At 36.8% G+C, this 11,373-nt stretch overlaps 1 protein-coding gene across 1 annotated transcript; it reads left to right on the top strand.

Annotated features, from left to right (window-relative positions):
- Nucleotides 1-7,872: 7,872 nt before the first annotated feature.
- LOC116003949 (protein rpi-1-like) lies at nucleotides 7,873-8,292 on the top strand. Its single transcript, XM_031243892.1, has one exon. It carries the CDS (start codon nucleotides 7,873-7,875, stop codon nucleotides 8,290-8,292), a length of 420 nt encoding a protein of 139 aa, XP_031099752.1.
- The last annotated feature ends 3,081 nt before the right edge of the window (nucleotides 8,293-11,373 follow it).

The following is an 11,373-nucleotide window of genomic DNA, read 5'->3' as shown; positions in this document are numbered from 1 at the left end:
TGTTTTCTTTTTAGAAGCCACAGCTACTACTAAATAATCATGTTTTGGTGTAATAAATCATAATTATTTATACCAACAATATTATCTCATTTTCAAATTACTCTTTATCATTTTACCATTTTTGTAATTCACTCACTATATTTTTATATAGTACAAAATAAATTATACTTGCTTTAATTATTAATTATTAATATAATTGTCTAACTTAAATTTACAATTATTAATAAATATTTATGGTAATTATTCGGCATTAAATAAGAGATAAAAAAAGAATAAGAAGAGTAAATCATATAAAAGATGTCGTATAATATCTTACATAAGCTAAGGTAAAGTAATAGAAAATGTAATGATTACTTCAAAATCAAATATAGGAAATATTGCAGGAAACATTGATTTCATCCACACAAATCCTAATCTTCTTAAATGTGTGCTCCTTTTCCTTCATCCCCAAGAACCCCATTTTTCTGTTCCGCCCCCCACTTTCACGTAGTTGACATGTGGATTTCCTCCTGCAGCTACATGGATTTCTCTTTGCACACCGTCAAATCGGTAAAAACCTCCACGTTCTCGCGATGGTTTACGTCGGCTTCCTGCTACGAAAATTAATTATTACCATAAATCGATATTGTAATATGATTTAGACAATTATATTATTATTAAAATAAATATAGAAAAACTAAAAGGAAAAATAATTTAAAAAGTAAATATAGTGTCAACTATTATATAATAATGCATATTACATGCTAATTTATAAAGTTGTAATATGATTTCTTAATAGGCAGTGGAAGAAGGGAATGAGAGAGTTACTAGCATGTAAAGAGAAGGGAGAATGTATTTATAGGAAGAGAATGTGAGAATTATAAATTTGTGTAGATTTTCAAAATAAAAGTGTAATTAATTTTTTAAAGTTTTTAAATAATTTTCAATCAATTAGCAATATCCTTTTCCTTTTTTTTTTTTTTTAATTTGCCTAATTTCTGTTTCTTTTTTCGTTATTATGATCCTTTTATATTTTCAATCAATTAGTAATATCAGTTCCATTTCTATTTTACCTTTACTATTCTTTGGACGGAAATTTCACAAAGGAGAATTTCATTTTTTTTTTTTGAAATAAAGGAGGATTTCATTTTTATTAATAGTATATACGTATAGATTAAATATATATCTTTCTTAAGTTCTTTTTAACTTTGTTTAAATAACTATATTTAAAATTGATATACTTTCCAATATCGGACACGCCTTAACGTAACGCACAAATTCATAGTTTGCCCAGGAATAATGATGTAAATAATAATTAATGAATCATCATTTCCTTATAAAATTACGTAGAATTTCCAAGGAATATTTTCAATTATTACGTAAAATTGTATCTATTATTCACAACAATTCATTACACAGAATCAATATTTGAAATACTATTATTATTACGCAGAATTTCCAAGGAATATTACCAATTATTACAAAAAATTGATTCAATTATTATCACAATTCATTACGCACATTTGATAACAATTTTTCCTTTTTAATTACATATATTGAGTTTAATTTGTGATAACAATTCAATAGATATTAGTTAATTTCCATGTAATATTTTGTTACTAATTAAACTTTATTAATTCTTGGGAAAATCGCACTTTTGGTCCTTCAGTTGTTGCCCGATCTGCAATGTGATCCCTCATTGTCAATTTTAGGTAATTGGATCCCTAATAGTCTTAAACCTTAGTCAATTTAGTCCTCCGGTCAGATTTCTCACTAACTAGAGTTAAAATCATGGACAATTTGGTAATTTCGCAACCCCCACCCTAATAAATTCTCCCATCCATACCCGTTTTCTTCCTCCTTGGCATCGTCCGATTGTTCCCGCTCGCTTATTGAAAACCCCGTCGGAAATGGCGAGTACGGAGCTCGCCAGAGTAATGCTGCCGGAGATTCGTCGTCGTCCTCCTCCTTCGCGTCGGATCTCCGGTGCTGTAGGCCAGTTTTTGCTTCTAGGCTCGAGGCTGCCGGTGGGTCCACCGAGCCCCGTCGCAAGTCTTGCGATTTTGGGATCGGAACACCCTCGCGCTTCTCTTGGACATCAATGACAAGAATAATGCGGCCAATGCGGATACGCAAGTGGAATCGAAGAACATTAGGTTCTCCAGGCTGGCTCATTGTGATGAGGAGCTAGTAGAAGATGTGGAAATTGGGGGAAATTGCGAAAATGGAGTCAAAAACCATTTGAAGGACATTGCTGGAAATTTCTGGGAAGCAGCTTCAGTTTTCAGCAAAAAATTGCGAAAATGGAGTTAGAAACCAGAGGGCGAAACCTCGTTGGTTGACTCTACACCTCATATCCGCACCGTGGAAGTCGTCGTCGTTCGGGTCATCGGGAAAGACAACAAAGTCCTCGTCGAATCGCACCAGGAATTGTCCAATGGTAATGTTCGGAACCGGTATCGACCCTTATCGGAGAAAATGAAACCCGGCGAGAATGTCGATTCTGTAGTTTTTTGTGCAATCAAATTAAGAGCTGGGTTCCATAATTCTCAAAAATTCTGAGCTTAATAGCATTGTGAGAATTGTGCCCAATTCTTATGTAAAGAAAGTGGACCAAGAAATCGCCTCCGCCGTCCCGAAAACCCAGAAGCAACCGCAACCATCTCAGCTGCGCGGTGCTGTCACCACTCCTTAGTCCCATAAACTCCATTCTTGAATCACCTTAACATCTTTCTAGGATACACCAAATGTGTTTTTCTTGAATCTCTACAATGGCTAGTGGCTTCAGACTCCATAAAGGTTGCGACTTTTTCACTTCCACCTGGTTCTGGTTGCTTTGTGTTTCTTGACTTTCTTCATTTTGTTGTGCAGCCAACAAAATTGAACGTAGATTCTTCAGCCAACAAAATTGAACATTCTTGAATCTCTACAATGGCAAGGTGATAAGAGATGGAGACACCATTGTTTCCAGCGGCAAAAAATTCGCCCTGGGATTCTTCAGCCCACCGGGGACGACTAAAAGGTACGTCGGAATTCGGTAAAATGGGATACTCTCGGAGATCTCGGACAGCGCCAACGACGAAGAGGGATTGGGAAATGACCAAATTGGAGAAATAATTAAGGTAGGTGTTGCGAAATGACCAAATTGCCCATGGTTTTAACACTAGTTAGTTAAAAATCTGACCCAAGGACTACATTGACTAAGGTTTAAGACTATTAGGGACCCAATTACCTAAAATTGACAATGAGGGATTACATTGCAGATTGGGTAACAACTGAGGGACCAAAAGTGCGATTTTCCCTTAATTCTTTTACCAATTAATTAATATTAAGAAAAGTTTGCGAGAAAGTTGAAGAGGGAGATTTTACTTTTATTAATAGTATAGATTTGGTAAACTAAAATTCATATGATCGAGTAAGATTCTCCTCAGCTTGAAGAGAGTTGACAAATGTGTTGGGCTTGTATAGGAGTGTTAGCGAACAGAGCTTTCGACAAACTACTCGTGTTCGAGCTAGGTAAGCGTTCGTTTATTAAGGTAAACCAACATTAACAAACAAAATTTAGAGCTCGGTTAATAAACGAACAGAGTCTGAACAGTAATAAGCCCATTTGCTAAGTGTTCGCGAACAAACTCGTTTGTGTTCATTTAGTAGTGTTCGTGAACAAGCTCGTTTGTGTTCGTTTAATAATGTTCGCGAACATGTTTATATATATATATATATATATATATATATATATATATATTCATAATTAATTATTGTTCAATTATTTGTATTAGTTTTGTAGTTGTGTTGTTTGATTATTGTTCGTGAACGTAGATTATTTCTTGTTCACGAACAAATTGTGTTCATGAACATATGCAGGTGTTTGGTTATTAAGTGTTCACGAACGAAAATGAATATATTTGTGAATGTGTTTGTTAACGTTAACGAACACGTTTGCAAACATGTTCGCGAACACGTTCGTGTTCGTTAACGTAAACAAACACGTTCGTGAACGTGTTCGCGAACGTTAACGAACACTAACGAACGCTTAACAAACGAACATGAATAGGATTTTCAAAAACCTTAACAAACGAACACGAACACGAACACTCCAAAATCTTTAACAAACGAACACGAACAACCTACGTTCGTTTATGTTCGGTTCGTTAACAACCGTAGTATACAAGAAGAAGAAACCTTCCATGTTTGGCATGCTTTAATTTATTTTTTTTTAAATTGATTATTACTACTTTATATACTTTATGCATTGTGTAACGTAAAGCACATATATAATCCAACTAACTTATTGCATACTTATCTAAAGTATACGTGTTCATGAGATATGATACGAACTTTGAATTTTAATAAAATGATAATTAAAAAAATAGAAAAAAATATAATAGATGTAGATGTATAGTAATAGTGATGGGGTTAGTAAATCATAACGGTGTTGGTTTTATGACTTTTGGGCAGTGTTACAAAAGTCCCTCCTAGGCAGCGATTAATCGTCGCCTAGGCGCTAGGCGTTGGTTGGCCGCCTAAACTCTGACCGCCTAAGCCTCCTAGGCACCGACTAGGCATCGGCTAGGCCGCCTAGGCACCAACTAAGTCGCCTAGTCGGCCGATTAGCTATTGTTCTCATCTTTTTAAAATGGGTTATTTAACTCAAAACGACATTATTTTGAGCAAAATAACCCTAAATTGTTCAGATTTTTTTGGTTAATATTTAATATTTTAGTATAAACTATTAAAGTATTAAATTGTTTATAATTATCAAGTCTTAAAAATTTAAAAATATATATACAATTTTTAAAAAAATAAAAAATACATGAGCAGTTAGGCGTCGATTAATCCCCGCCTAAGCGCTAAGCGTCTCCAAGTGCCCGAGGAGCGCCTAGCGATTTTTTCAACCATGCTTTTGGGTAGTCAAAGGCAGGCCAACACTACCTGTTGGAATAGCGAGAATATAGGAAAAATGTAGGAAAAATATATGGAGAGAATATATGTATTGTATTGCTCAGAATTGTTTGTCCTTTCTCCATGTATGGAGGGTATGAATAAGAATCCTGGATCGCCTCATATTGAGAGTCCTTGTTACATTATAATTATAAACCTTAATCTTGCTAATATTACAAATACTAAGTCCAATCCTTATCGAACTATTTGGTAGCTCTGCGTTGGGTCTGCTTCTTGGGTCTTTTTGATCCAGTTATTCTCGTATGCTAGTCCATGTAGCGCGGGCCTAGTGTATCATCCATCAAATGGAGTTATAAAGGTATAATGATGATTTTGTCAAATACAAAAATTATGGACATAAACTAGTTTAATTTGATACTTATTCTGATTTTAGATACATTAATTTTGAACTTGACAAGAAACAGTATATGAAGTGAATTTGAACTTGAATGTAATGTGACACTTCATTTTTTTTACTAACTCAATATTATAGAGTCAGTACGGGTCAAATGGTGGATTGGAGAAGGAGTTAATACCTAATATAGTTCTCGACTATAGTGGTTTTACTCAATTTAGTCCTAAGTGACTTTTTGTATTCTATTTAGTCCTCGACTTTAATGATTTTACACACTTTAGTCCTCTGTTAAGAATTCCGTTTGTTGACTGTTAATAACAAGGTTAACATAGTAATTTCATTTTCCTTTTATTTTTTATCAGATCAATTATTAATTATTTTTCCTATCGATACAATTTTCCCCTCCCCTTCCCTCTAATAAGAGTCCGATAAATTGGGTAAATCTTATCTACTCAAATCAAGAATGGCAATAAGTCTCATCCTTAGAGTTGTACTAATTTATGCTGGTGGAAATCGTAGCAGATGAAGAAAGCCAACAAGATTTCGCAGGAATCCGGCAACGATTTCGAGTTATTTTCCTGGAAATTTCTTCGGCGTCACGGGTTCATTTATTGGGAACAACGAGCACATGGTTCTTGCTAGACATTGCTTTCTACAACCAACAGCTTTTCCTGAAAGATATATTCAAAGCAATAGGATGAATTCCCAATCCAGAGACGATGAACGCCATTGAAGAAGTTTTTAGGATTGCTAAAGACCAAACGCTGATCGCCGTTTACAGCACCGTGCCGGGGTACTGGTTCACAGTGGCGCTAATCGACAAAATCGGCCGATTCGCCATCCAATTAATGGGATTCTTCTTCATGACAATGTCCATGTTCGCATTACCCATTCCTTACGATCACTGGACACATAAGAGAACATGATCGGGTTTGTGATAATGTACTCCCTAACGTTCTTCTTCGCCAACTTCCGGCCAAACGCCACGACTTTCGTCGTTCCGGCGGAGATTTTCCCCAAGGGAGGGGGAATTGTATCGGTAGAAAACTTAAAAGAGGGAGAGAAATTAGGAAAGATAATTAATAATTGATCTAATAAAAAATAAAAAAGAAATGAAATTACCATGTTAACCTTATTATTAACAGCTAACTAACGAAATTCTTAATAGAGGACTAAAGTGTGTAAAACCATTAAAGTCGAGGACTAAATAGAGTACAAAAAGTCACTTAGGACTAAATTGAGTAAAACCACTATAGTCAAGGACTATATTGGGTATTAACTCATTGGAGAAGTTACTGGATTATATATGCTGTTTGCACGTCTGTCAAGTGGTTGTTATGCCATGGACCCGGATCCCCCCAAGGTTCAAAACGACACAGTTTTATTGGTTGGGGATAACGGTGTCGTTAGTGACACCGTTTCCTCAACCAATCATTTTTTTTTTAATTTTTGAAAAATAACTAAGCGCATTACTTCATCAGTTTAGCGGATTCATAGCCATTTTCTTACGTCGCTTTCCATCTTCGCACATTTATCTCCAATTTAACTTTGATTTCCATTTTCACACTTTCATCGTCGCCACTTTCAGAAAAATTTCTCCGCCATTCTTGCCGTCGCCCAAAGCAGTCTTCATCGCCATTTCGCCGTCGTTTGCAACAGTCAGCATCGCCATTTCGCCGTCGTTTGCAACAGTCAGCATCGCCATTTCCGCTATATACTCTACATCGTCTTAAACATGTATTACATATTCTACATTCTAATACTAGGGTTTATAGAACATAAACCTATAGTTTTAGTAAATATTTTGTGATTTTAACTAATATAAGGAGTTTAGAATAGGGTTTATTGAACATAAACCCTAATGGATGAACACTATTAATGGTTCAAAAAAATTATGAACATTGAGAATATAGAGTTCTTTGATTGTGAAAATAGAGTTCATAAATTGTGTATATAGAGTTTTTCAATTGTGAATATAGAGTTTTTCAATTGTGAATATAGAGTTTTTTAATTGTTAATGTAGAGTTTTATACTTGTGAATATAAAGTTTAAAAATTGTGAATGTAGAGCTCTGTAGTTGTGAATGTAGAGCTTTGTATTTGTGAATGTAGAGCTATGTGATTGTGACTATAGAGTACATAAATTTTGAATATAGAGTTCTTCAATTGTGAATATAGAATTCTTTAATTGTGAGCGCAGAGTTCTGTACTTGTGAATAAAAAGTTTAACTATTGTGAATGTAGAGTTATGTACTTGTGAATGTAGAATTATGTAATTATGAATTTAGAGCTCTGTAGTTGTAAATGTAGAGCTTTGTGGTTGTGAATGTAGAGTTCTATGATTCTTAATGTACTCTGTCATTGTGAATATAGAGTACATAAATTGTGAATATAGAGTTCTTCAATTATGAATGTATAGTTTAAAAATTGTGAATGTAGAGTTCTGTACTTTTGCACATTGATGAAAATGTTATTCTTTTTGTAGAGTATGGTTGGATTTATTAGGCATTTCTCATCCCCTCTACTTAGATTTCTATCAAATATAATCTTTGTTATACTTGAGGTTACATTTTATTTCTAACATCTTCATTGGAAGCAATGGATAGTAGTGATCTTACCATCAAAGAAATTACACGGACCACCAGACGACAAAAAACAACAAAAGCTATACTAAATTCACAGGTTGCTGAATCATCACAGCCACAGCCAGCACAAATACCAGAGGAAAATGAAGAGGATCAAGGTCAGAATGAACAGGATAGCGATGAACAAAATAAGGAGAAGGGATCAAAGAGAATAAATGATAGGGAGACTAGTGGGAAAAAAAAAAGAATTGGAAAGAGGAAAGCAACAACTGAGCAAACAGAAAGAGATGAAGACGAAGAAGGAGGAGATGATGAGAGAAAAGGAAAAACAAAAACTGGAAAGAGGAAAGCAACAACTGAGCAAACAGAAGGAGATGAAGTAGAAGAAGGAGGAGATGATGGAAAAAAAAAAGAGAAAATACTTGAAAACTGACGATTTGAGTTTTAGCGGAAGGTGGAAAGAATGTAGGTGGATAAAACGGGAAGAAGTTCCCGAGTGTCGGTCTCAAGGAACGGCAAGGAGGGGGTCGGTAAGCAAGGGACTAGTCATAAGGGTGCCTAATTTTCGAAAGCTAATCCTAAAAAGGTAGGTGTGTATGGCATGCTATGGTAAACAAGCTAAGGTAAATGATTACGAAACAATCTATTTGGAGGGAGGATTCGGATCAATCTCACAAGTACGTAAGCTCTTGATTTCCTAGAGGTTAAGGTGAGGTAACACTTAAGGGACATACTTGAGGCAAAACCACAAACACCTAAGCCATTCTCATGGACAAAGGACTCTCTTCTACACAATAGGGTTACTCTCATAACTCCTAAGTTCAAAGAGGCATTTTAGCAAACACCTTATGTGCTTCATTTGCCTTCCAATCCCCCTTCTCTCAAAGGTGGGAAGGAAAAGTGGTTGGAGAGGTCTAAATCACTCCCTACTCTCATAGGTGAGTGATTCTACCCTAATTCCCTAAAACAACCGGCCAAATTGTCCTAGAGTCCCAACAACACTCCACAACACTATCAAGCATCCATTAAACATCATTCAAACCTTAATTCAAGACATTTAGCATTCAAGAGATACATACAAGCTCAATTGATCCAAATCACAAGAGTTTTAGCCAAGCATACTTAAAATCAAAATCATCATTGCAATTGATCACAAGGAAGAAAACTAGAATCAAAATCAAAGTGCAATACAATATCAAAAACAAAACTCAAGATCAAATCAACAAAACAAATCAAAAGCTAGAAATGGAATTAAAAAGCTAGAAATTGGAAATGTTACTTGAATGTAGTAGGAATCTTGACATAAGCTTGATCAATCCAAAGTTGAAGTGAAGATCTCTCTAATTCTAGCTAGTTGAAATGAAAATTGATTGGAATTTGAGTGTGGAATGGGAGAGAATTTTAACCTAATTCTAGAGAGAGAATTTTCCTATGGTGAGCTAAGATGAAAAATGAAGGATTCCCCTTGAAAAATGCTCCCTTCTCTATTTAAACTTCGCCAAAACCGCCAAAATATCCGCGATGGACGCCCGACTGGACGCGCGTCCGAGGCGCGTCCAGCGGGATGTCTGCTGCGCTGTTTCAAAACTTCAGAGGGGTCGAAATTGGATGCGGGATGTCCGCCCCGCGTTCTCCGTGCGTCCACAGCAGAGCTTTCGAACTTCAGAGGGGTCGAAATCGGACGTGGGCGTCCGTCCTTCGTCCTCAGCAGACTGATCCCAACTTCAGAGAGCCAGAATTTGGACGCGGCGTCCACCTCGCGTCCACAGCAGACTTCGGTTCTGCTGTGCGAACTTCTGCGACCTAAATTCCGGACGCATGGGCGGACGCGCGTCCGATGCGCGTCCGTGCCTGTGTCCTTTTTCCCAGCTTCGGCCCGTAAATCTATCTTCGAAATCGATGCTTTTTCCACCTTTTTGCACGATGTTTTACCTACAAAATGATTAACCAAGTTTGGACTAAGGTCAAATGACGATATCAAGCATTTTAATGCAATTCGAGCTCAAATCAAGCATAAAAACTATCAATTACGTGTAAAGTGACCCTAAAACGACCTTACAAACGTAGCATCTTTTGCACTTATCAAAATTTCCACACTTTAGAACTTGCTTGTCCTCAAGCAAGCTATCCTTGAACAAGTAATATATAAGTGCGAAGGATGCTACAACTTTGATATGCAAGCAAGCTAAGACACAAGAATGATGCATACATTTGAAATGAATACAATTCTCAAGCTATCATGAAAATGTACTTTCAAACAAACCTTTGATTCTTAATAACGAATATCCCAAGAACAAAAATCCTTCGGCTACAGCAAAACAATTTGATTAGCTTTTATTTTCATACGATTTCAAGCTTGCAATCCAATAATGGTTTCACCAAACATTTAAAGCGGGCCACTAGCCGAGCCAACTAGTGGGACCGATGTGCACAAGCCAACCCTATTCGACCACCCTTATAACCTCAAGCCCCCTAGATTCTAGCGTGATAAACAAAAAGGCTTTAAGGTTATCTACTACCCCTCACGACCAACCATCGGGCTACCCGATCTCACATGGAGCTCCATGCTTTTTCGAGAACTGTGCAATGGGTGCCCGGTCTAACGGGATAGATCTCTCCTTTTCTCATTCCCCAAGATAACCTCATCGGGCTACCCGACTTCACATGGATCTCCATGCTTTTCGAAGACGGTGCAATGGGTGCCCGAATCTCAGCGGAATGGCTCTCTTCAATTTTCTCATCTTCCAAGACCTCGTATCGGGGCAACCGACTTCACGTGGATCTCCACGCTTTTTCGAAGACAGTGCGATGGTTGCCCCCCAACTTGCCCTAGCGAGACGGTTCATCCTTTCATATCCTAAGGTGGCCACATTGGGCTCTTTTGGGGTTTTGGCCTCATTGGGCTCTTTTAAACAACTTAAAGCAAAGCAACACCTTCACAACCCCACACTACACCTTCGGGAGAGCAAAAACAAAGAAAATTAAGTTCATTTCCGGGCTTAGTAAGCGTTATATTACTAGGGTTGATAGGTGCACACTCCCACTTCGTTACCTCCTTGACTATGGTCCGGTTTAAATGAGGGGTGAACATCACACAAGCATGCAACAAATAACCATTTAACAAAGTATAAGAATTTTTCTTCCAAGGGATATTCCTAATTGAGAATCAAATGTTCCTTCAAAACATGCATTTTCCAAGATAGATTAAACAAAGTATTCATTTCAAACATATCCAACATTCTACGCTAAGCATCACTTTCGTAAATCAAAGTTTTCAAGCACAAAGGTGATTCCCTTTCCACACTTTAAAACGAACATCGTCCTCGATGTTCACACTAAGCACAACTTTAAAACGAACATCGTCCTCGATGTTCACACTAAGCACAAGGTGGGAAAGAACATCGTCCTCGATGTTCACACTAAGCACAAGGTGGGAAAGTCAAAGGTCAAAACATAACTATGCCCCCTTTCCACACTTTAAAAGTGTGCTATGGGCTATAGGATCACACAAAGA

The sequence above is a fragment of the Ipomoea triloba genome, chromosome 14 (genome assembly GCF_003576645.1).
Source record: "Ipomoea triloba cultivar NCNSP0323 chromosome 14, ASM357664v1".
Lineage (NCBI taxonomy): Eukaryota > Viridiplantae > Streptophyta > Magnoliopsida > Solanales > Convolvulaceae > Ipomoea > Ipomoea triloba.
The sequence above is the reverse complement of the archived record's forward strand: the minus strand, read 5'-3'. Positions and strand labels throughout refer to the sequence as shown.